General features: G+C 55.0%; 2 protein-coding genes across 7 annotated transcripts in view; both read right to left on the bottom strand.

Moving 5' to 3' along the window:
- Positions 1-10,294, bottom strand: part of ACTN4 (actinin alpha 4) — a 72,491-nt gene extending 62,197 nt beyond the window's left edge. For 2 of the 5 annotated variants that reach the window (XM_004715770.2, XM_004715768.2), the window contains exon 1: positions 10,090-10,291. In XM_004715770.2, the coding sequence (XP_004715827.1) occupies positions 10,090-10,251 (162 nt within the window). In that variant the 5' untranslated portion in view covers positions 10,252-10,291. Of the gene's footprint in view, positions 1-10,089 lie in introns of all 5 variants that reach the window. The other 3 variants (XM_004715771.4, XM_045293016.1, XM_004715769.2) reach the window with 3 other exon arrangements.
- Positions 10,295-15,177: 4,883 nt separating this feature from the next.
- EIF3K (eukaryotic translation initiation factor 3 subunit K) overlaps positions 15,178-24,171 on the bottom strand; it is a 10,555-nt gene continuing 1,561 nt past the window's right edge. Inside the window, exons 3-9 of one of the 2 annotated variants that reach the window (XM_045292729.1) lie at positions 24,092-24,135; positions 21,515-21,635; positions 20,226-20,300; positions 18,672-18,738; positions 18,508-18,585; positions 16,681-16,806; positions 15,178-15,241 (exon numbers count right to left, since the gene is read on the bottom strand). In XM_045292729.1, the coding sequence (XP_045148664.1) occupies positions 15,210-15,241; positions 16,681-16,806; positions 18,508-18,585; positions 18,672-18,738; positions 20,226-20,300; positions 21,515-21,635; positions 24,092-24,135 (543 nt within the window). In that variant the 3' untranslated portion in view covers positions 15,178-15,209. The remainder of the gene's footprint in view (positions 15,242-16,680; positions 16,807-18,507; positions 18,586-18,671; positions 18,739-20,225; positions 20,301-21,514; positions 21,636-24,091; positions 24,136-24,171) is intronic. The other variant, XM_004715772.3, reaches the window with a different exon arrangement.

Raw genomic sequence — 24,171 nt, forward strand, 5'->3', positions numbered from 1 at the left:
GGCTCAGTGGAGTCAGAGGGACTGACTCCAGTGAGGCTGCCCCCTAGCTTCGTCATTCCTAACAGTGCCCTGCTTCCTTCTGAACTCATCGGGACCTCAGGGCCCCCAGGCTTCAGTCTCTTCTGCTTGGAGAGCCTGGTGCTCCCCGGGGTCCCTCCTCCAGTGAACCTCTCCATCTATGGTGCCCGCCGCTCTCGGGTCCTGTGTGACAGAGAGCACAGACTCGAGTCAGCCCTGTCCGTTCAAGCCCTGCCCCTGGCACTTGAACAAGTGGCTTGAAACACACTGGCTCTGGCTCTTCTCATGTCCTGTCACCTGGTTCACAGGATTACTTACAGAGGTCAGCACTTAGAAGGGTGTTCTGAACACACAGCCACAGGTGGGCTCTTCTTATTTCTCGCAGAGCCCCTATGCCCATCTGAAATGATCTCATGTACATGTCTGCAGTCGGGTCCTCACCCCCACCCCCCAGCAGCCTCAGAACAAGAGAACCGGGCTGGAGAGTGGTTTGCACTTTGGTCATCTGATGTCCTCGGTGGCTGCTGGCCCATTCCAAAACCAGAGCGCTGTCCCTAAAGACCCTCTCTGCCACCCCCACAGAACCCACAGCGCATGGACTGGTCTCATTTTCAAGCTATGTTTGGAATGCTTGATAGGAACGTGCCTCTTATTTTTAGGCAAGAAAGTCCTCTCCGAGCTCACCCTGTCCGTGGCCCTGGAGCAGCCGTATTTGGCAAGAACTGTTCTGCAGTTGTGATATTATGACAGTGGCCTAGAACATTCTCACGTCTGAGGTGTAAATGTCTGAGCTTGATGGTCAAAGCACACCCTTTCCAATCTCTGGGATGTTCTGGCCCGAGGGGGAGTGGGGGTGCTGGGTGTCACGCCCTGACCTTCCTCAGCTTAGGGCGTGAGCCCTAAGCCAACCACTCCCAAACAGGTTCACAACCCATGACTGGGTTACTCTCTCTCCCCTGTGCTCTGCACTGCTGCTCATCACCTCCAGGTGACTGGGACCCGTGGAGACCCCATGTGCACAGGCTCGAACTGCTTTGGGGAGTGGGGGGCAGGTTTCCAGGTTGTGACTTTTCAGAAACAGACCATCAAGCCTGTCTCCCAAGGTGCCAATGGATGGTTTTTTATGAAGCATCAGTCTTTTTGCTCATGGCCAAGTGCTTAACCCTTGGTGCCACCCAGAGTGTCCCACCGAAAAGGCAAGGGAAAATAAAACTCAACTAGTTCCTGTGGAGTCGGGGGAGACATGTGGCCCGGAGCAAGGTTTTCAGCAGCTATCATCTCTGAAACACACGGCCAGGCCTTTCTTCCACCATGCCTCATGTAGGTGTCTGACAGCTATGAAAAAGACATCTTGATACAGACCCTTTTGCCTTTCAGAAAAGCCCATCCCACCACAGGCTTGGCAGAGCAGCTCAGCACAAATGAATCGCCCCTCAAAGGATGGGGAGGGCATCTAACTGCCTCACAATCACAGGGAGGCTTACCACCTGGACCCCTGCCAGCCCCTCAAACCCCAGATCAGGTCTGGCCAGCTGATGGCCACTGAGAGAGGTGACTCATACACCAGGCAAGCCAGCGCTTCCAGACATTTTGAATTTTGCCACCAGAGTTGCTTGCAGAGGTTAGACCTGGACAGTTGCTCAAGCCCAGAGGGCTCCAAAAAGAAACAGAAAGCCCCACAGGCCAAGCCCGCTCCTCCCAAGAGCAAGCCGCCCGTGGGCCAGGGCTGAATGCAGAGACCTGTTTCCTCAGGGGAGAGGAGAGGAGTGTGAAAGGGAGAGAAGGTCTTTCTACTGTCAGAGGTGGGGTAGGGAGGATGCGGATTTAAAAAAAAAAAAAAAAGTTCTGGAATGAACTGTTTGGGTTTTGCTGGAAACAAGTTCTTTCTTTTTTTGTCAGTGTTTGAGAAAGCAGGCTAAAGATGCAGACACTTTGTGTGCCCAGTGATTAAGAAGTCACATAGCTGAGATTCCAACTCTAACTGCCTCGAGAAAAAAAACACACGTCCTACACACACACACACACACACACACACACACACACACACACACGCACGCGCAGAGCAGCTGCCATGGTGCCCATCTCCCTGGCGCAGGAGCAAGTGCACACCGCTCACCCATAAGAGGGCCAGACCACTATGTTGCCAATCTTTTCCTGGGAGGCCAACTGGGCAGCATTTTCTTTGCACCCAGTCCTCCAACACGCCACCATTCTCGCTGACTTGGGGACAGTGGCACTCCCCACAATAGTGTGTCAGCAACTCGGTTTCCATGGTGAGATCACTGAAACACCTTTTACTAACCACATTTAGACTAGCTAGCATGTCGAGTGCTCCGCCCACCAGCGCATACCGAGGCGGCCACCACCAGGACATGACTCAAGTCAGCCCCTGCCCTCCCTCGTAAGGAGGGCCTGTCACTCTAAAAGGTCAAGCTGCAGACGCCCAGGTCCCCCTGTTGTCACCCTCCTTCATGTGCCAGGGGTGCCTGGAGACGGAATCATTTTCAAGCTTCTGCCCAAGACATTTTCCTCTCAATTTCAACGGACCTTTTCCACCATCAAAATGAAGCTTGCTTTAAAAAAAGATGGGGCGGGAAGGGGGAAATGTGGGGAAGCATTAATTTTATATCCTGCCACACCCCATTCTGGATGACGGCTATGGAGATATTCTTAGAACCGGAATGGGCACTGCTACTGGAGGAAGAGAACCTCTCTCTCTCTCTGGTTTTACGGACTACAGAACCCAAGGCAGATAATCCCTCCTGCCAGGAGATCAAGCAGCGAGGCCACCTAACCGTCAAGGCTGCGGCTTCCACTCACCACTCTCAACAGCAGCCAGGAAGGGGTCCGAGATGAAAAGAATGAACCCACTAGAAAGCCAGTGACAAGACATCACTTGGCCCCACACCTTTGAGAGTGGAGGGACTTTAAAAAGCACAAACAAACCACAATAGCCTCTTTATTCCTGCCTGGAGCCAAAGACACAAATGCAATTGTGCTGCTGATGTTCTAGCGTCCCATTCAATCATTTCAACACTGTCGCCCAGCCTGCCCAAGATGACTTCATTGTGTTTGACAGAGTAGCTGCCACTTGCAAGTACCTCTCCCTTATGTCCAGGACCGTACCACTGGGACACACTCTGTTCTGCTCTGACATGGGGGGAGGGGGCACTTAAATAAGCCTTTCCTAACTCCCCAGGAGGGTCACTGCTTGCCTTCAGAAGAATCAAGGGTGAAGCCGCCAAACATTCTAGCAAAAGTTCAAAAAGTGTGTGTGTGGGGGGGGGGGGCGGGGGCGGCGTTGGTGTGGTGGTAGAGGGGGACTATTTAAAATCCTTAAAAAGAAAAACTGTGTGAGGAGCAAAGAATAAGCTCACAATTCTTATCTTTATGGTTTTTTTTTTCTTTTAGGGGAGTTGTGAAACCCCAACATAACGTTTGAAGATGAGCCAAGGGGTAGCCAATTGGGCAAGACCAAGGCCAAGCAGGAGGGGCTGGGGAAGGGGGGATGAGTTCTCAGGCAAGTCACTCCACCCTGCCTACCTCGTGGAGAATGTCATCGGTCATATTTTTTAAGAGTATGGGACACACAGAAGAGACTTCAGGGGTTCTCCACACCCTACATTAAACCCTGAATCACACAAGGAAAAGGCTTGCCCCTTGACTCTCTCAAAAGCCCTGATTACCTAAAAGGGCATATCTGAATGTGATACAGGTGAGTCCTGAGTGTCTTGACTCCTCGGGCCAGTCTCCCTTTGAACACTGAACAGCCCCCACAGGCCCAGTGCCTGAGCTAAAAATCGACAACCCGTTTGAGTTTAGTGCAGTTATTTTTCCCAGGTCCTTTCCTGGCCAGGGGCGCTGAGTTTTTCATATACTACACTAGTATATATACACACTGTAATTTTAAAGTGGATATATATATATATTTACTTTAAAATAAAATAAAAAAGGCATCCCTCGTCTCAAAACAGGAGATACTGGGAAGTGACGACTGACTGGCATTTGAAAAGCACCGATGTGAGAACAAGGAGACTGCGGGCAGCGTGTGGTGAGGTAAGGGCACCTCTACCCTTTCTAGAAACACAAGATGTGGTCCCTCACTCTTCAGGGGAAGAGGCTCATCCCAGGAAGGCAGAAGCCAGCCAGGCCACAGGTGACACAGGGCAACTTCCTCAACCCCCTGGCCCTCTCCCCAGCCACGTCTCTTCCCTCTTTCCGAGGTTTCAACAAAATCTAACAGTCTAACAGAAGGGCCACAGGCCTCTCCTGGGGTCACTTCAGCTCAAGCTAACACAGGGACGGCAAACTATCACTTCTCCCAGGCGGCTCTCGTGAAGGCCGGACATCAGTGGACACTCCAAGCTAAGGCCTCTGCTGTTTGGGCGGCAAAGTGAGAGGGAGAGGAGAGGGAAGAACACAACCAAAAAAGGCATGACCTCAGGGTGACCACTACTTGGACAAAACTTCTACCCTGACACAGGCTCACTGGTGCCCATGCAAGCCTCACAAAGTCTCTACGGACAAGTGCAGAGCTCTGTCCTTCCCATCAGTCTATTAAAGAACACCCCCAATAAGATCACACTTCAAGCAGAAGCTGGACGGTCTCTTTGATTAAATGACCCCTCACACTCCTGGAGACTGGACACGGAGTGAAACTCTACCTCCTAAAGCCTCCGGAAGATCAGTGTTACTGTGCCCCACTCTCAAACAACACTCTGTAACAATTTCTGGCGTCTAGACTGCCAACACTGTACAACTAAGTTGCCTCACAGGCCCACTTTGAAGTTCCAATGTTTCAACAGGCACCCTAAAGGAAACCAATCCGGAGCTGAGCGCTACCTGCCGGCATAAAGGCTTCTTTCACATCTCCATGGAGTGCAGGATTTGTAGCTGCTTCAGTAGCAACTTCCGTCTCCCCTTTAATAGGTCACTGTTTCAGTTACCACCACCACTGAATTGCCAACATGCTATCACTTGCCTACCATTACCATGAAAAAAGAAAAAGGGAGAAAAAAAACTTAAAGGTAACAGGATTGTTATTGTGCAACAGACATCCACAGGACATGCCAGAGAGGAAGGAAGTGGAGGGGAGCTGAGAGTGCATGAGAGGAGCGTGGACAACACCCCCCTAAAAACACCAAACCCTCTCGGACAGAGTAGAACCGGCCCTACGGGTTTCTGAGAATGTACTCTATGCTGGAGTACAAAGCCTCATCTTTCTCTTTGGGAGCGGCTGGTGGTGTTGAACTGCTGACAACCCATAACCTCTATGCCACCAAGGCTCCTCTGGACACCATTTGGTTAAGCAACAGGGCCTGAGCAGGGGACACATTGATCTACGAAGCACTCAAAGCCAGCAAAGAGATAAACATGTTGATATTTCAGCAATTTGGAAAACTTGAATGAGCAAGTGATACTCGAGCAAACAGCTGTTCACTAATTGTTTTTTGCCCACCCCCTTGGAGAGAAAAAGGAGTAACACAAGCAGCAGCAAGGGGCGAGACACTTTAAAACGTGGTCAGAGGCTTTTACAATTGGCAGTGCCTGATAAGTCAGTGTAGCACCCCCTAAAGTGTTTATCTCAGCAGCACCGCCCCAACCCCCCTTCCCAAATCAACTCTTGTGTTGGCTCCATTCTCTGCTGTCTTCTGCTAGATGACTTGTCCGACTCGCCCAATGAACTCTGGCAGAGGGGCACTGTCTGGCCAAAGTCGGCCAGAACCAGAGTGGTATGTTTAAATTCAAGAACTCTCTTGCCACCTCCGGAGGCTAAGACTGCCGCCTCCAGGCCTGTCCCTGCTCCCCTGTCACCTGACTCAAAGGACATTTCAAATTGACCTCCACCAGTACATCTCAGGAGGCACTATGGCATGAGCAAGCACCTGCAGGGTCCTTAGGCCCTGGACTGATAATCCTAAAGCCAGTAGATCAAAGCCACCAGATGCACTGAAGGAGACATCCCTAGACCGGGGAGGCTGTGAGCCAGGATTGCCCCTAGGGTAGTGGGCTGGCCTGGTGCAGCAGCACTTGCCTATTGCCACTACGTACTCTCATTTATTTCCCTGGACTGTTTTCTCTGAAACTTCCTCAGTCCACCAAGCTGCCCAAGGACGAGCCCTTTTTCCAATGGAGGGTGAGTCAGCTCCCTGCTGCTCTCTGAAGCCGGAACCAGGGAGGGCGGATCAAAAGGGAGAGGGACTGGCCCTGGCACCGGCCTGCCCAGGATTAAGTGAGCAGGCAGGTACCAAGCCACCCACCGCTCCAACCCATTTCCACTCTCCGCCGGGGAGGAGTTAGCCAGTTTCACCTCTTCTCTCGCCAGCACAAGAGCCGTGTGGAAACACACTGTCTTGAGGGGGTGGCAGGGCACAGTGCTAGTAGCTGAGGAGCTTTCCCACCTTTCCCCAAAGGGCAAACAGGGCACACTTGTTTTGCTCCCTCATTTAACAAGGTCTGTTTCTACATAACATGGTGGAGTTGGGTCACTTTGGGGGAGCACAAGGCAGTATGTTATTCACTTTTAAAAAAATGTTGTTATTCACTTTTGAAAACTGCTATGGATTTGTTTGTCTCAGTCAGATTCTAAGACGTGAGTAATTAGGACAATGGGACAAAAGAGCAGATGGCTACTTTGGGGACAGTCATCATCCAATTCTTTTTTATGAAATAAGATCGACAGGAAGCAAACAGAAGCCCCAGCAAACTTGCAAATAGTGAACTCACACCTCAATGAGTCCCTGCCTGAGGTCAGGTCTAAACACAAGCAGCAAAGTCTCAGAGAACACGTCAGCTTAGCAAACAAGGTGTTGCCTCCTGCTGGGGTGAAAGTTGTGTCCAATGCCTTTCAAGAGCTCTCACCTTTCTAAGAGAGCACCCCCCACACACCCCAGCCCAACACACAAGCCCCACTCCCAACCCAAAATGCTGCTGGAGCTGTTTTCAGCACTGGGGAGAAGAGGGGTTCGTGGCACAGAAACATAAATGCTCAAGAACGTACTCAAAGTCCCGTCCTTCCCCACGCCCCAGGAAAAGGAGACAAGCCCTGTCATATAAAAACATTTGCCTAATCTACTGGCCAGATAAAGCCTATGGGGGTCCCTAGAAAAGGGGCTTCAAACCTTTCTTCCTTGCTGGGCGCCTTCTCTGGGGTCAGAGAAAAGGGCCTCCAGGTAGAAGTGAGAACCAATGAGAGAGACGCTGAGACACTGACTTGGGCCACCCCTTGTGCAATCCGGAGAATTCCATATATTTTAAGGGCCTGGGAGTGGTTCAATCCCACCAGCTGCCCTCGGGGAGAAAGACAAGGCTGTCTGCTCCCATAAAGATTTACAGCCCCTGAAACCTACAGGGGCAGTTCTAGTCCTCAAGGGTTGCTGAGTTCAGGATTGACCTATGATAGGGAGCTGGATTTTCAAGAACTGTCTCGAAGATAAGTTTGTGTGACAGGGCACACACGGTACTGTCACTCACCCTGTGGGTGGCTCAGCATTGGAGAGACAAGAAGAGACAAAATGTCTTTCATTAATGCGTCACTGTAAGACCAGCCCGAAGGCCTGTTTGGGGAAAGGGGTCTTTGGAAGGTGGGCGCATGGTTCCCCTCCCACTATTCCCTGCCCAGTGCCAGGAAGAGCCTGCCAATGAGGCATTATTCTTCCTCCAAAGAACAGCTAGGTGTAAATATTTGCTGGAGTAGGTTAGAGGCGGACATGCTAGGAATTGGCCCTTACGGAAACCTAAAGCAGCCAGTGTTAAGTCATCTGTGGGCAGCCCTCCCCCACACCCTTACCCTTCACTTTAGGAAGGGCACAGCCAAGCCTTGGGTGCCGCTTCCTGCCCAGGGCTTGAATGGGGCCCCAGCCTCACCCTGCAGTCAAGGGTGACTACAGCCAGAAGCACACACCCTAACTCCCAGAAGGGAGTGGGGCTGGGCAGGCAAGGAGTCACGGGGGAGTGGTAGAGGAGGCCAGGAAGAGAAGGAAAAGGATGGGCCTTAGTTGGAAAGCAAGGGTCAGGGGTCACCTTCCCAAACTGGACCAGGCAGATCCTAGATGAGTTCCAAAGCAAACTCGGGGTCCCCTTTTGCCCCCTCAACTTTCCAAGTCTCCTGACAACCCCTCACCTTCTCCAACTTGGCCCATCCTCCCTCGGGTAATAAGTTATTGTAGAGTTGAATTCCTCTTCCCCTCAAAAAACAAGTCTTTCTAAGTCAGTATTCTCAATTGCCACCCACCCCCACAAGGCAATTCGGGGAGCAGGCTAGGATCCCAGTACCTCCACCTTAGTGGGTACTGAGGAAATGCCCAGAGAGGTGGGTCATTTAGCCAAGGTTATGCCGGGCCCCACCCAGGCTGCCTGGGAACAAACTGAGCAGCTTGCACCTCCAGAACCCCAATGTCCACCCTCAGAAGACACCCGGTCAGTCTGCTCTTTTGGAAACGCTCCAGTCCCCCCACCCCACTCCTGAGAAATGCCACTAAAGCCCTGGGACCCCAGACGACCACCACTGGGGCCTCTCTGACTCCTCCTACTTTCATAGTTGTCAGAGCACACAGACAAGACCCATTGGGGTCCAAACAGCTGATTAGTGACCCCTCTGGGACTAGGAGCCTGGTCTCGAATGCCATAAATGCCTCTGACTTCCAGTTCCCCCACCCCCTTCATCACAAGCGACCCCCTACCCCACAAAAAACACACCCACACAGCACCGCCTCTCTTCAGCTCTCTCTGCACTGACTCAACACACCACCACCACCAGCAGCCCAGCATGTCCGAGCAACCCCTCTGTACACACGCACACACACTCACTCACTCACTCCCCACTGGGTGTCCCACACTACTTCAGAGCCCCTCACTCCTGGAGGTGCCCCGTAAGCTACTTCTACCCCCTCAAGTCCCTCTGAAACCAGGACACCTTCCCAGCTCCTCTCCTGGCCACCACCTAAAAAAAAGGGAAAGGGGAACTAGATTCCTCCTGAATGCTCAACACTCCCTCCCCCAAACACCTCTTACAATGCCTACCTTCCCTCTTCTCCTGACCCCCAAAACTCCTTCCAAAATTCTGTCACCCATTCCCTCTGAGGGGCGACTTTCCTTGTCCTAAACCCTCCTCCCTCTGGAGTTCCAGCTTGGGGTTGGCCCCAGCTCACTTTTCACATATTGCCTGCTCCACCCTTTCCAAAGTTTTCCCACCTTTCAGCAAGTCTGCAGAACCCCCCCCCTCAAGTCACCCCAAACTCCACCATCTCCCTTTGGCTTCTCCAGCCCCTATCATATCGAGATTCCAATCTCCCAATCTCCTCCCCTTTCCCTTAATAAGCTCCCCTACACACACAACTCTCTCACACGCACACAGTCAAAAACTACTTATTCACAGGTCCCCTCAGCACCCACTCTTGAGACCCCTACCCCACACCTCAAGCCCAGTGGCTTTTCACCGCGATGTTCCCTAGAAGAACCCTTGGAGTCCCTTCCCAGTCCCCCGAGCCAGCCCTCTCTCTTCCGACCGCACGCTGCCTTCCTGGGCATCCAAACTCCAACTTCAGCGTCCAGATTCCACATGCCCTCGGTGTCCCCTAGGCCGGAGCCCCCCAGCCCCAGGCCTCCACTCCCTTCCCCGCGCTAGCGAAGCCCCTTTGCAGCGAAGGTTCTCTCCGGATTCCACGGCGACAAACCCCCTCCCCAGGCGCCAGTCCCTTCTCCCAACACCCCAGGCCCTTCTCGAACCTTCGAGTCTCCCTCGGACCCCAGTTCCATCGGCGACCCCCCAATTATCGCCTCGACGCCCCCTCCCAATCCAGACACCCTAACTCCTCCATCAAGCTTCCCGATTCCTTTTGTAAGCCCCTCTAGTTTCCTACTCAGCCATTATTGATTTTTTTCAGCCCCCAGTTCTTTCTTCAGGCCCTTTCAAGACCCCAAAGCCCCGTCCAGACGCGCCAGTGCCTTCCCGGGACCCCCAATTCCCAGCCTAGACCTTCCAATTCCACCTCAGCCCTCCAGTCGCCTCTTCTCGGAACCCTCAGCCCCCCGCCCCCCACCAGCAGACCCCAGCCCGTCCGGCCCGCGCACCTTGCGCTGCTGCTTCTCCCAGGCCGGGTCCAACAGCAGGTCCCGGTCCCAGTCGTCCTCCTGGGCCATGTAGTCGCCCATGCTGCCCCCGCCGCCGGCGCCATTGCCCGCGCTGCTGGGGCCGTACTGGTACGACTGGTTCGCCGCGTGGTAGTCCACCATTCCGCCGCCTCTTGCTCGCCCACCAGCCGTCCGCTCCCGCCTCAGCTCCCGCCCCTCTGCTGGAGTCGCCGCCGCCGCCGCCGCTGCTACCGCCTCAGCTGCTTCAGCCCGCCCTCCGCTGGCGCCTGCGCACTACTCGCCGCGCCTGCGCACCGCCCTGCCGCCGCCCCCCTCCCGCGCGCGCGCGCGCTGCCCTGCCACCAGACCCGCCCCGGCGCCTTTGGCGCATGCGCAGAACCCACTCCACGCCCAGCCAACCCCGCCTCCTCTCCAGAAGCTACGAGCCGCTCCCGCGAGAGCGCGTGCGTTAGCCGGTTGTGGGCGGGGCCACGCATGAATGATTCATAAGGTGGGTCTCGCCCTGCCGCCGTAAACTTGCTCGGGCACGGCTTGGTTTCCTACCCGGCCACACAAAGTCACCGAGCCCCTGCTGGGTGCCAGCTCATGTCTTTGACGCAGTGGAGAAGCTTTTAAAAGTCTTGGGGTTTGGCATAAGGAGAGGCTTCCGCCAGAGCGCCAGGCTGGACTCCATTTTTGCTGCTCACTGCTGCTGCTTGAGCTGACTTTGAAAAGTCCGCGAGTCAGCCGAACTCAGGAAGCCTGCGGGCTCCCCTCCTCCCCCTCCCTCCCGCAGCGTGCTCCCAGGAAGGATGTTCACCCGAAATACCCGTCCATTACAAAAGGCTGACTGACTCCAACGTTAGCAAGAGAGCTCCAGCGAGAGCTCAGGAATGGGCCCTGGGTTTGTGGAGGCATGCTTTTTGTGCATTTCCACATCTTCGGGCGTTTTTCTTTCTTTCCTTTAACTCCCAAATACTTTCCTTGGACTCACTCCCAAATCCTTTGTGAATCCTCACGTGCAGCCGGCTCGACTGAAGGTCGTTCTCTTCAATAAAATGCATCTCTTTCCCTTGAACCGAAAGTCAGTTCAGCTCCTTGACAGCTCATCCAACGAGATAGACCGAACCCTCCGCCCTCACGGGACGGTTGTCCAGGAAAGAGACTGCAAACCAACAGCTAAAAGCATGGAACTCTTGGGGTGCAGGAGTTAAGGGTTCAGCTTCTAATCCAAAGGTTGGTGGTTGAAACCAACCAACATGCTGACTCTTACCTCAAACACGTGGGAGCCTGCTTCCAGATTATAGCCTTGATAATGTGAGGCAGTACTACCGCTCCGAATTAGAACCGATTCACAGAAGTGGGTTTGGGCTCCATGGAAGAAGGTGATTACATTTTATGGAGAAGAAATCAAGCACGAATTGCAATAAAAACGTAGGGTTGCAGATAGGCAGATGAACAAAGTTTTAAAGGATTCACAAAATAGACACTGGAAAAAGGTCCTGGCTGACTGGGCTTGTAAAGGAAGTTTGGGAATAGTCTTATCATCACTCAGTGAGCATTTCCTGAGTCCCTACTATGTGCTGCCGACCACCGGTGTATCAGTTTGTCATACTCCAGTGGTTGGCGCACTGTTGTCAGGAATATTTCATGAACCGGCAAGATCATCTAGGGTGGACAGATTTCAGCAGAGCTTCCAGATTCATAAGGAGCCATGGTTATAGGTTGGGCTGCTAGCTAAGCCTAAGGTTGACAGTTCAAAACCACCAGCCTCTCCCCTGGGAGAAAGATGAGGCTTTCTACTCCTATACTCTTAGAAACCTCCAGGGGGTGGTTCTACCCTGTCCTATAGGGATCAATATGAATCCAAATTGATTTGATGGCAGTGAGTTTGAGCTTTTTGGTTTCCAGACCAAGATAAACTAGGAAGAAAGACCCGGAAGCCGACATACTTTTGAAATTAACCAGTGAAAACCTTCTGAGCCACGACAGAAGATTGTCCGCCATGCAGTGCTGGAAGAGGAGAGCCACAGTATCAGCGATCAGGACCAGGCAGCATTTTATTGTTACATAGAAGGTCTCCATGAATCAGAGCCAACTTGATGGGGGAACCTGGCCAGCAGTGTAGGAGCCTTGGTGGCACAGTAGGTTATGTGTGGGACTGCTGCTTGCAAGATCAGCAGTTTGAAACCACCAGTCGCTCTTTGGAAGAAAAATGAGGTTTTCCATTCCCATGAAGAATTATAGCCTCAGAACCCCAGAGAGGCAGCCCTACTCTGTCCTAAAGGGTTACTATGTTTCTGAATTGCCTTGATGGCAGGGCATTTGGGCCAGTCCTGTGAAGCGAAAGGATTGTCTCAGCCCAGCCACTTGGAGCTGGGATGAGGATTAGAAGCCAGGAAGTCTCCAAGTACTGAAGCTACAAGGATTTTTTTTCCCTCCTCTGCCAAAGCCACATGAAAAGCCCAAGGGAGAGGGGACAAGGCCTGCCTTCTCAGGGGATGCCAGGGCCTGACTAAAGACCCAGGGGTGTTGGCTGTTCCCAAAGCTGGGCTGGGTTGGGGCAGGGCAGGCGCTTTCTCCCCAACTTGGATGTCAACTCTGAGACTTGGGCCTGGCACAGTGGGAAAGGCCCTTAGGCCCCGGTGCCTCCCTGTCTGCTCCCGGTGGGCACTGAGAAACTCCCAGACCAAGGGCAGAGAGATGGAGGGCTGGCCCCAGACAATGAGGCTTAAATTAAAGACTCCCTCTAATTGCCAACTGTAAGGCCACTTCCCAGCAGCCAACCATGGATATAATCACGGCTTAGTCCATGGAGGGTTTAAGGGGCAGCCAGCTGGTGGGGAGGCAGGAGACCAGAAGATCCAAGTGAAGGGGCATGGCCAATGGATGCTAACCAGTTGTCATGTGGTCTATTTTCATTTTGTTCTCTCCTGCTTATCTTTTTAATTTAGAGAATATTTATTAAGCTTTCAATGGGACAAGGACAAAATAACCATAGACACACACCCTCCAAATGCAGGAGCCCATTAGCAGGGGGTCAGAATGGTGTCCAAGGGTTTGCTAAGGTACAGAGGTTTCAAAGGGGTGTGGAAGGCCAAAGAAAACCTGGGGAGGGGGTGCTCCTGGGGTGGGATCGAGGGCCATGTTGGGACACACGTTGTGTTAAGACAGAGAAACGTCGAAGATTGGTGCGGGAGTCACCGCTGACTCATGGCCATCTCGTGTTGTCAGATTAGAATTTGCTCTGGGGTTTTCCATCACTCTTTCACAAGTAGAGCCTCAGGTCTTTCTTCTGGGGTGCCTCAGGGTGAATCCCAAAGACCAATCTCTGTCAGTGGCCCAGGGTTTAACTAACCAGTGGGGCCTGCGGCAGCTTTAGAATCCTACATTCTTCATGATCACGTCTGGGAATCCTGGAGACTTAGGTCAGAATTTATTATAGGCATCATTGGCAAATGGTTCATAATATTCTGAGAAAACAAAGGAGAGAACTGTGTCCTCCCAGTGGGGACAGGAGGTGGAACACTGGGATGTCTAGAGGGGACCATGGAAGCAGCTGAAACAGCAGCCTGGTACCTGAGCCGGCAGCACCAGGCCCCCAAGTGTTTGGAGAGAGCAAGAGGTGTCAAGCTTTCTGCCCGCCTCACCCACCCTCAAATGAAGCTGGCCCCATTCTGATTTTCTCCACCAGCAAAGACAGAGAATCCACGAGGCACAAAGGTCACTGGGCTGGAGTTGGAACCCAGACATTCTTCCTCCTGAGCCAGGCCTTAGCCACCAAGGGACAACCCTCACAGAGCTGGCCGTCAGCAGTGGGGACAAGAGGCTGAGACCATTTCCTGTCCGCTGCCTCGATAGCAGCCACAGCCAGTCATGCAGTGGTAGCTTACACAGAGGCACCTGCCCTGTGGGAGGGTGGGAGCCGTGCCCACCCGCACAGGAACCCATAGGTGGATAGCTGGAGGCACAGGCTCCTCTCCTCCCAGTCCCCAGGGCCTGGCCCTGCCCAGGTCTGACTCACAGGGCAAAGGGTGCACTAGCTCCCACGTGAGTACAGGCAGGCAGGGAGGGCTGGACAGGCCAAGGCTCACATGATGCCTCTGGCCTCCTGCCCTAACATGGGCACCATGGCCTCCGAGGTGCTCTCTGTGGGGGTGGAGAGGGCAGCCACCAACTTACACTAAGGGATGAATTCCCACCATCTTGCAGAGGCAGCCGCTGAGGTGCCCCACCCCCAATACAGATGAAACAGTAGGTTGGGGGAGGGGTGGGGGAATGACACTTGGCCAAGGTCATCTTGCCAACATGTCACCTGTATAAAATGGAGAGCCCCTGGGTGGTGCCTGAGGTGAAAGACTGCATGGATGTTTGAATCCAGCACCAGGTGCCTTGGAAGAGAGGCCTGGTGACTGACTGGCCAACACTTGGGCCAGGAGCCCAAGGACAGGGAGAATGGGCGGGCGGCTAAGGGAATTCAGCAGCTTTCTGGCCTGGGGCACGCCAACACCGAGCTGCCTTGTTCCAATCCTCCGTTCCAAAAAGAGAGCGGAGGACTAGTGGGTAACTTCGGGCACGCCCTGCTGAACCTAGAATAGACGGAGCCCAGGCAGGGCTGCGCCCTGGATGAGCGGGGCTGGCACTCGACCCTCAAATGCTGGCACTGGGACAGGGTGTCCTCACTAGGCTAAGGACATACAACGGGTGAAGGGACAGACACCCCCCCACCCCCGCCAAGGCCCCAGACAGCCGCTGGCAGGGTCCCTGGCAGCTCGTGAGCATGGGCCTCTGGTCTGTCAAGGTAGAGGTTGTGTCTCAACAAAAACCAGGTGGCCGGCTCCATGGGGCACAAGAGACTGGGCCAGACCCAGCTACAGGGCTGTCCTTCCCTGCGCAAATTTCATCCACACAATCCCTCGGGGAACCTGACAGGAGGGTGGGCGTGGAGGATCTGAGGAGGAAGAGGAAGTTGGAAGAAGGGCCCGGGCCCAGGCCAACAGAGCATAAGGTAGTGCATGAGGGGCAAGGCCTGCTCTCTGGCTCCCTCTGGTGACCAGGGGCAGAGGCAGGAAGTGAGGCGGACACAGCTCAGTTCACAAAGCTTTATTAAAGGGTTGTGGTTACTGGGAGGAGGCCATGATGCTGGATACGCCTGTGGGGAAGAGAAAAGACCAGGTCAGTGGTGGGGGACGGGAGATGGAGCTCCTGCGCCTAGACCACCAGCATGGTTCTGCAGCTGGGAAGCCCGGGCAGGGCTCCCAAGTCTTCCTCTTACCAGCGGGTGGCCCTGAGCAGATCACTTTAGATCTCTGTGCATCAGCTTCCCAGTCTGCCAATTAGGCGACAGCAACGAACTGAGGTGCTCAGAGCCATGCCATCCCCCACTGTTTGCAAGACTCTCTCTTGGCCCAGAAACCCTGGTGGCGTGGTGGTTATACATTAGGCTGTTAACCACAAGGTCAGCAGTTCGAAACCACTAGCTGCTCCACAGAAGCAGTGGCTTTCCAGACCCATAAAGAGTTAGTTTCAGAAACCCTACAGGGTTGGAATGGGCTCGACAGCAGTGAGGCTGTATTGGGGTTCTTACACAGAACCTGAGGGCTCGTCTAACTCAGAGGCAGGTACCACTGGCTCCTTGGGGGCGGAGGAACGACCGTTCAGTGCTGTTCCTCAACTAAGGCCCTCATCAGCTGTGCCAACAAGGAGGCCCATCACCCAACAGGCATCTTCCAACCATCAGCCTCACCCCAAAGGGCAGATAGATGAACTAGGGCCCACGGGAAGCCATCAAGCCATCCTGTCCCTGGCTCTGCCTGCGAGGCTCCCCTCAGCCAGCAGGGTGGCCAAGCAGCTCGTCACTCTTTGGACCTATGAGCACTAAGCTCATGAGCCCTGGCTGCTAGCGGCCAAGTCAGCGGTTCAAACCCACCAGCTGCTCCTCAGGTGAAAGATGAGGCTATCAGCTCCCATTGAGATGTCCACTGTCGGAAAACCCACAGGGGCACATCTACTCTGTCCTATGAGGTCCCGGGGAGTGGGAGGTGACAGGGTGGTGTCGGCAAACTGCTCACGGTGGTTGCCATTTGTCAAGCAATGGAAACTGGCTCTTGACAAAGTGCTCTCCTCAGACCATCTCACCTCCCACCACCCCACTCCCTGAGGGGGCCAATCTTGCTAATGAGCAATTTACAAAAGGGGTGGCTACCTCCCATGGGTCAAATGACATAGTAAGCAGAACTATGTGCTGGTTGTTAGATTAGAATTTTTGTGGCCGGTCATCTGTTTTGTGGAAAACTCTGAGACCAGGGGAGGTCAGACCTCTTGCCCAAAGTGACAGAGGCGCTACACTCACACCCGGGCACTAATAAGGGAGTGGGGACCCCTGCAGGCGCCTCCCAGCCCCTAGGGTCTGGTTGAGTGTTGCAGGAGTTGGGCCCAGCACCCATCTCAGCCCTCCCTGGCCTGTAGCCCCAGCACAGCTACGAGGAGGTGGGAATCCAATCTCTGCTGGGGTCCTCAGTCTCAGCTGGAGACTGCTGAGAGCGGTGCCTTCTCCCTACCCCACCCCCTCAGCCTCTGGCCGCCACCCACTGTCAAAGTCAATCTTCTCCACGATGTTCTTGGGCTTGATGCTCTCCTCCTGACTGCAGATGAAGATCTGGCCCGACTCGTAGGCACTCCAGCCGTATTTGCTCATCCACACCTTCAGCTGGCTGTCTGCAGGGACAAGGGGCCGTGCAGGGACTTTGGTCACCCCAATCCAATCCCAACCCCCTGGAGAGCCTGGGAGCCAACGGGGATCGAAGCTCATCACCCTGTTGCCTGCCTGCTCCAGACGAGAAAGACCAAGAGATGCCACAGCTAGGCTGGTCTTACTGCCACCACCTGTCCTTCTCCAGCCGACCACCAGGGGGAAGCTTTTCCTCTCCATTTTCTCACATTTGCCCCAATGGACCCTGGTGGCAGAGGGGTTACTTGCTGGATTGCTACTGCAGGGTCAGCAGTTTGAAACCACCAGACACTGCGGGAGAAAGATGAGGGTCCCGGAAACCCACAGGGGCAGGTCTCCCCTGCCCCACGGGCTGGTCATAATTCCAAATTCTCTCGATGGCAGTGAGTTTGGTGTGGTGTGCTCTTATTTGATACCGACCTCTTCCCCCTCCCAGTCAACATCTTGGCTTCTAACAAGCCTGCTTTGCCCCACCACCCAAGTCCAACAGCCTCCAAACTCCACTGCACGCATGCCTGCCTAACATAACAGTAAGTGCACTCGGTCTGCGACCGTTTCTTTGTAGCTCTGGCCTATTGTGTTGGGCTACCTGAAACCAGCCATTTCTGCATGGAGCGCTAGCCATCGGAGGGGACCTGGTGTTGCAGGCTAAGCTGTGGGCGGCTAAGCACAAGGTGAGTGGTTTGAGCCCACCAGCTGCTCCGAGGGAGAAAGCTGAGGCTATCTGTGTCCAGGAGGAGTCCTAGTGGTGCTGTTGGGTAACTACTTGCAGCTAACCACAAAGACAGTTCAACTCCAACAGCTGCTCCGAGGGAGAAAGCTGAGGCTGCCGGCCCGAATGCTCAGCAGCGGTGGGGCTCCGTCCTAGAGGGCCTCGCTGCGACTCAGAATTGACTTGATGGCAGCGGGTCGGGTTTGGGTCAAGTCCATCAATGTAATTCTACGCTGTGGGTTCTCTCAATCCAACACTAAGATGTGTGCCAGCTCCTTCCTCCCTTCACACACACTGACTTTCACTTCGTGCAAGTGCACACCTGCTACCTGGCGACAGCGGGGCACATGGTGGGAGCGCCTGCCAGACTGATGAAGGGTCAAAGGTTGTTATCAGATTTTTTTTAAAACAAGCAAATGAGAAATAAATACCTGGATGTGCACATGCAAGCACACTGATCCCTTTCCCCTCTGCTCAAGCCCCCTATGGGTGCCTCAAGTGGGTGGAGGAACAAGTCCTCAGGGGGCCCCACATGGTCAGGAGGTCCTGCCTGGCCTCCCACTGCACACCCTACTTAAGCACACAAACATAGCCACGGCCCCTCTAACTAAGATAGCAAGACGGCCAGGCATGCCTCAGGAGCCTCCCTCTGCTCTCCTCAAGTTGCTCCTACATCCTGACCGGACATCGGCTCCTCCACGCTCATGGGGACAGATCCGAGTGTCCTGTGTTGGTCTCTGCTGGGTCCCCAGGCAGGTAAGAGTGTCCAGCATAGGGTACATGCTCAGTCCCTTTATGCAACACCAGGAGCAGTTGGCCCAGAATCTCCAAGGGCAGGGCTCCCTTCCTCTGACCCCAGCCTCCCCACCAACCCGTGAGCCTTCAGGGCCGATCTGCCAAGCTGCCCAGGACTCACTGCCTCGGTCGGATTGCCCCTAAGCGCCCAGATTCGCACCCGGGACCCACAGGGCCTTACCTGTCAGATCCCCAAGCATCTCGGCCAGCAGCCAGCGGTCAATGTGCTGGTACGTGATGCCCACCACGTGGCAGATGACTGTGGAGGCCAAGAGGGGCAGTGAGGGGCTGCCCCAGGCCCTGCCCCTTCCCCCTCCCCCTCCCCAGCCCCAGGGAAGGGCTTACACTTGCGGACAGAATCTTCAAAGCCCATGATGCCTTCCAAGAGGTCCATGTTTTCTTCCAAGGCTTGCTGCAAGGGGGAGGAGAAAGTATACAGGGGTGTTGACCTGGGTAGCCATGGCGGCTAACACCCAGCTCCCTTGGCAGGCCAAGCCCTGCTGTCACAGGCACCGGGGGCACGCCTACGTCTGAGTCAGGACAGCCACCTCAAGGCAGCAAGGTGGCTGGCCCCAGATCAGCTGGCCTCATCCAGGGCCAAGCTAGTACTCTCCCTGTGCCTGTGGGCCCCACACTATCTGTCCCTGTCACCTCTTGCCCTGCCTGCGCCAGCGCCATGGACCCCCGTGCTCCTCTGGGGGCAGATCTGCCTCAAGGCCACTGGCTAGCTGCTCCTCTCTGGAACTTCCCTCCCCCGTAGCCAGTGCCCTCACCTGCTCTATACATCTGCCCGTCACCTTCCCTACGTGGGGAAAGCATGGAGCTTGGCCAGGATTCGGGGGACCAGGAGCAGCAGGGCCGGACGTACCCAGGTGGAGCTCACCTTCACAAGAGCACTTTCAGTGGAACATGGGGTGGGGGTGGGGAGGATGCTAGCTATCGGCCCAGGGCATATGGGACGTGCCAGGCAGGGTGGGTGTGACATCACTGGGCCGGAGGAAAGGGGCCCCAAGAAAGAAAAAGCGGGGCGAGTGTGTGGCCTCAGCTGCAGGGAGCACGGGGAGTGGGGAGCAGTCCAGCTGCAGCTGTTCCTGGGCTCCCAGGAGATGAGGCAGGAAGGGGAGGTCCGGGCAAGGAGGGCAGCTGTTGGGACTAGGTCTGGCCGAGGGGCTGAGGAGTGGGAATGCAGTGGGACCTGGAGGGGGGGGAGAGCAAGGCGTGGTCCCAAGCCTTCATGTAGGAAGAGGCCTGGAGGACATGACTGGCCCAGGAAACGTCTCAGGGAGCTCACTGTTTGGGCTGGGGGGCCAGGACGTAGTAGTCAGAGGGGGGTGATATTTGAGACTCGTGGGAGGGGAGTGAGTGTCCACTATTGGTGATGACAAGTCCTGAAGGGTGGTGGCCTCCAACCCTACCCAGAGGGCAAATTCACCTGAGGTCACTGGAAAAACCCCAAAGCCTGGGGACACCAGCCTCCTAGGGCAGAATCTGAGCCCGAATTTCTGAAACACCCACCCACCCAACCCTCAACGAGGGGTGGAGGTTCACGTGCCCAGAATATGACTATGTGTATGTGAGGTTAGGTGGGGGGAGGGGGGGAGCGAGGTGGACAAGAGAGCAAGGGACTGCAGCCAACCCCTGGGAAGCGGGTGGTCACAGTGATGGGTGAGCTGGCAGGGAGGGCTCTGGGTATGGCAGGGAGGTGCGAAAGCTGGTGGCAGCACCCAGGAAAAGGCTGCAATGGTGACCTTGGGCCAGATGGCGAGTATGGAGGCCCAGAGGAAAGACATGTGGGAGAGGGACACCGGCCTGAGCCTTGGGGACTGTCACCATGGGGATAGTCTGCTCTACCCGGCCCTGCCCGCTGAGCAGGACCTGCCCGGCAGCTGAGGGAATTACCCAGAAGGCCTGGAAGTGGCAAGTCTCCAGCAGGTCACCGAGGTAGAGAATCTGTCGGATGGGCCGCTCTTCTTGCTGGGAGGTGACGGCGGTCAAGGAAAACTGCCTGGAGCCTGGCCATCTGTCCCCAAGCCCTCTTCTACAAGGCCCGGTCCAGAAAGAACCGGAAGACCAACCCGGCCCATTTCTCAGGCAGCAGAAGGCAGGACGTCTGTGGCAGCACTTGGAGGCCAAACCCAGAGGAGGGCTGCTGGAAGCTACAGTGCAGCGACACCTCACGGCCCAGCCTGCAGTGTGTCACCACCATGCCACCAGGGCGCCCCACAGCTACCAGAAAAGCAACTATAGGGCTGTGTGTTGGGACACACGTGTTGTGCCCCCCCCCTTAATTGCCCCTCTTTCTCCGATAGGAAGGGGGAAGGACACGACACGTGTGTTCTAACACACAGCCACATATATCTTTTGGTATCTACATGGAGCCCTGGGGGCATTGGGCGACACACTGCCGCTAGCCACAGGTCAGCCATTCAAACACACCAGCCGTTCCACAGGGCAACACCCTCCTAGAGTTACAGGCTGGGAAACCCGGGGGGCAGTTCTACTGCATGGCAGTGAGTTTAAGGACTGGCTCAGCTGGGAACTCTTAAGAGCAGAGGCTCCCCAACTTCTGTGGCTTACTGCTGCCCTCTTTCAGAAATTACTCAGCCCCCTCCGCCCCCCATATACCTGCCTTTAAAACAATCTTTTGTACTGTGGCCCATAATCCAGGATCAAGTGCACATATCAGCTGTGGTGGCCTGCCTTGGGACTGATCCAACGCCCCTAGGGGGCGATATAACCCACGTGGGGAAATGCAGGTCTAAAGCTGCCACTCCTGGTAGCACTCTGAGCCTTCCTGCTCTGTGCAGCTTCCCAGCGCCCTGCACCAGTCTGACACGCTTCACTTGGACATAAGCAGCAGGGGTGGGGGCGTGGGGGTGGGGGTTCTGCTGACCTGCCCCCACGCTCTCAGAGATGGCACCAAGTTCCCGTCTTCCTTCAGGACTCCTTGGTTTGCTGTTCCGTCCCGTCTGTCTGCCTGGAATCGCCCGCCCCTAACTCCTCACCCTTCAGATGTCCCCTCTTCCAGGAAGTGTCCCAGCCCTCTGGGCAAGGACAGGTGACCTTCTTGGACCCTCAGGTTATGAGCAATGGGGACCTTAGTCTTAGTGAAACCACAGGGCAGTCCCCAAGGAGCAAGTCAGCCCCTCTACCGCCACCCTCCACCTGCCCCCAAGCTGGAAGGATACATGTGCTTGGTCAATCATGCACTTGCACAGGGTGAAGTCGGTGTGGGGCAAATTGGTGAGGGCCTTCAGCAGGATCTGGGCCGTGACCGTGGTCTGAAAGAAGGCTGGGTTGAACTGGTACCTGGAAAAGGGGAATGAGACATGCAGTGATGGGGCATCTCCAGGCCCATGGCTTTGGCCACCCACATCAAGCGCTGGGACTGGGGAAGTGGTATGTCTAGGCTCCCATCCCCACAACACTTGCGGGGCTCGCTTCACTTTCCTGCGCGGGAGCTGGATAGGGGCAAGTTCAGCCTCATCATCACCCCACGAGACAGGTTCTGCAACACGACTCACACACTTAACAAGAGCACACGGGACAGATAAGCGAGCTCTGGCCCCGGACTGTAAGGACTCACACTTCCCTGCTGTGAAGGAGCCCTGGTGTGGTGTAGTGGCTTACACATCGGGCTGCTAATCAGGAGGTCAGCAGTTTGAAACCACCAGCAGCCACTCTGAGAGGAAAAGAGGAAGCTTTCTACTACAGTGAAGAGTTACAGTCTCGGAAAACCACAGGGGCGGTTTCACCCTGTCGGAGAGGGTCGCTCTAAATCAGCACTGGCTCAATGGCAGTGAGTTTGACTTGTGGTGGCTGTGCTGTGGACCCAAGGGTCCTTGGACTGTTGGTGGTAGGTGCTGTCCACTTGGTTCAGACTCACGGCGACCCAGGGGTCACAGAAGGAAACGCTGCCTGGTCTGACGCCATCCTCACAATCATTCCTATGCTTGACTCCACTGCTGCCGTCACAGTGCCAATCCACCTCAGGGAGGGTCTTCCTCTTTCTACTTCACCAAGCATGATCTCCTTCTTTGGCGACTGGTCCCTCCCAATCACATGTCCAAATTAGGCAGGGTGAAGTCTCTCCATCCTTGCTTTCCGGGAGCATCCTGGCTGGCTGAGTGTCTTCCAAAAGCAAATGGCTCCTTCCTCTGGTATTCCATGCACATTCAGTATTCTTCAACCACACCCTCATTCGTCTGCGTCTGTTTTCCTTTGGTCACCTTTAGTCTTTGCCCTCTTTTCCTGGGCTTAGGAGGTGACAGGAAGCGATCTGGCGAGGGTCAGGCATCCCGTAAGCCTCCAAAGGGCTGCTTTTGCTTTTCACACTGAAGGGAGTCTTTTGCAGCAGGTTTGCCTAATGCAACACATCCTCGAATTTCGTGACTGCTGCTTCCATGGGGATTGAGTGGGGATCCAAGTACGAGGAAATCTTGTATCTGCCACGATAGGGCAGTTGTGAAAAGTTTGGGTGATGTTGAGGTGCACTCCATTCTGCAGACTCCAGCCGCAAGCCTCCTTCAGGCTCAGCCAGCAAGGCTGGTTCTGCCAACCTGCACCCACAGGTTGTGGGTGAGTCCTCCTCGATTCTGACGCAGCTGTTTTCTTCATCCAGCCCAGCCCCTCAGGTTCTTGGCTACAGAAGCCAGGTGAACGGACACAACCTGGATGCGAGACCCGGCAAAGTCCCCTTGTCCTGGTGAAGTTATTGTCTCATGGTCAACCTCCAGGTTCTGCAGGAGCACAGTGAAGCGTGCTGGAGTTCTGGCTCTTGACAATGCTGTCCCTGGTTTGTCACGGTCCATACAGTTGAGTGGCTTTGCGGAGTCAATAAAACACAGTGTAACATCTTTCTGGTATTCTCATGAGGTCATGCAAATCTTTCAGCCTAGATCTCAAACCACCCACGTTCAATGCTCTGGACCCGAGTGTGTCCTCCTTTGCAAAGAGGGCCAATCAGCACCACACCTGACTCAGGGACAACAGGGCTAGTTCGCCAATTACTGCGTACACAGCTGTGTACAATACCTAGCGCATGGTGAGGGCATGGTCCAAAGCTGTGGCCATGACCACTAGCCAGCCAAACAATCCCACCGTCTCCAGTGTCATTCTCCCAACAAGAAGCCCGAGGGCTGTGTAAATCCAGAGATGACTCAGCTGGCCACGAGGAGGAAGAAGTCGAAGGCCCATCCATGGGAGCATGAGGACAGAGTCACACACCTGTCACATAGCAATGACCGAGAACTGGCTGGCCCTCCAAGGTCCAGTGCTGAAAGGAAGAGGAACTCGGGCTACCCGATTCCTTTTGTCAAGTTCAGTGGCAAATCTAAGCAGAGGTGAACAGGACACAGGTACAGGTGGCAAACTATGGCATAAAGCCTGTCACTGGGAGCATGAGAGGAACTGTCCCAAATGGGGGTGGGGATAACGGGGACCTGGCTGGTTCAGCCCAGAGCGTAGGGGCAGAGGGCTCCTGGGGCACCTGCAACACTCTCTTTTGCTGCTTGGTGAGCAATCGCCACTTACAATGACTTACTTAACTGCACAGTCATCTCAGGGACAATCCTATATGCACGCCTTGTACTTCATTATTATTTTTTTAAACCCCGGCTTTCTTGGCTTCCTGGTCTTACATCTCAAGAGAAGCCACATCCTGGAGGTGAACCCCACCACCCCACCCCACGCCCAGGTCCCAGCACATTTTGAGTGGCACCCTGCAGGCTGCTGGCCTGGGGCTGGGGGTGAGGGCAAATACTCACAGCTTTAGGACAGCGAGGTTGGCCTCCAGGTCGTAGGCATTCTCCTTGGCCTGGGTCTCCACATAACGCTCCAGGGTGGC

The sequence above is a fragment of the Echinops telfairi genome, unplaced genomic scaffold (assembly GCF_000313985.2).
Source record: "Echinops telfairi isolate 266 unplaced genomic scaffold, ASM31398v2 ScPeMD7_655;HRSCAF=1070, whole genome shotgun sequence".
NCBI lineage: Eukaryota > Metazoa > Chordata > Mammalia > Afrosoricida > Tenrecidae > Echinops > Echinops telfairi.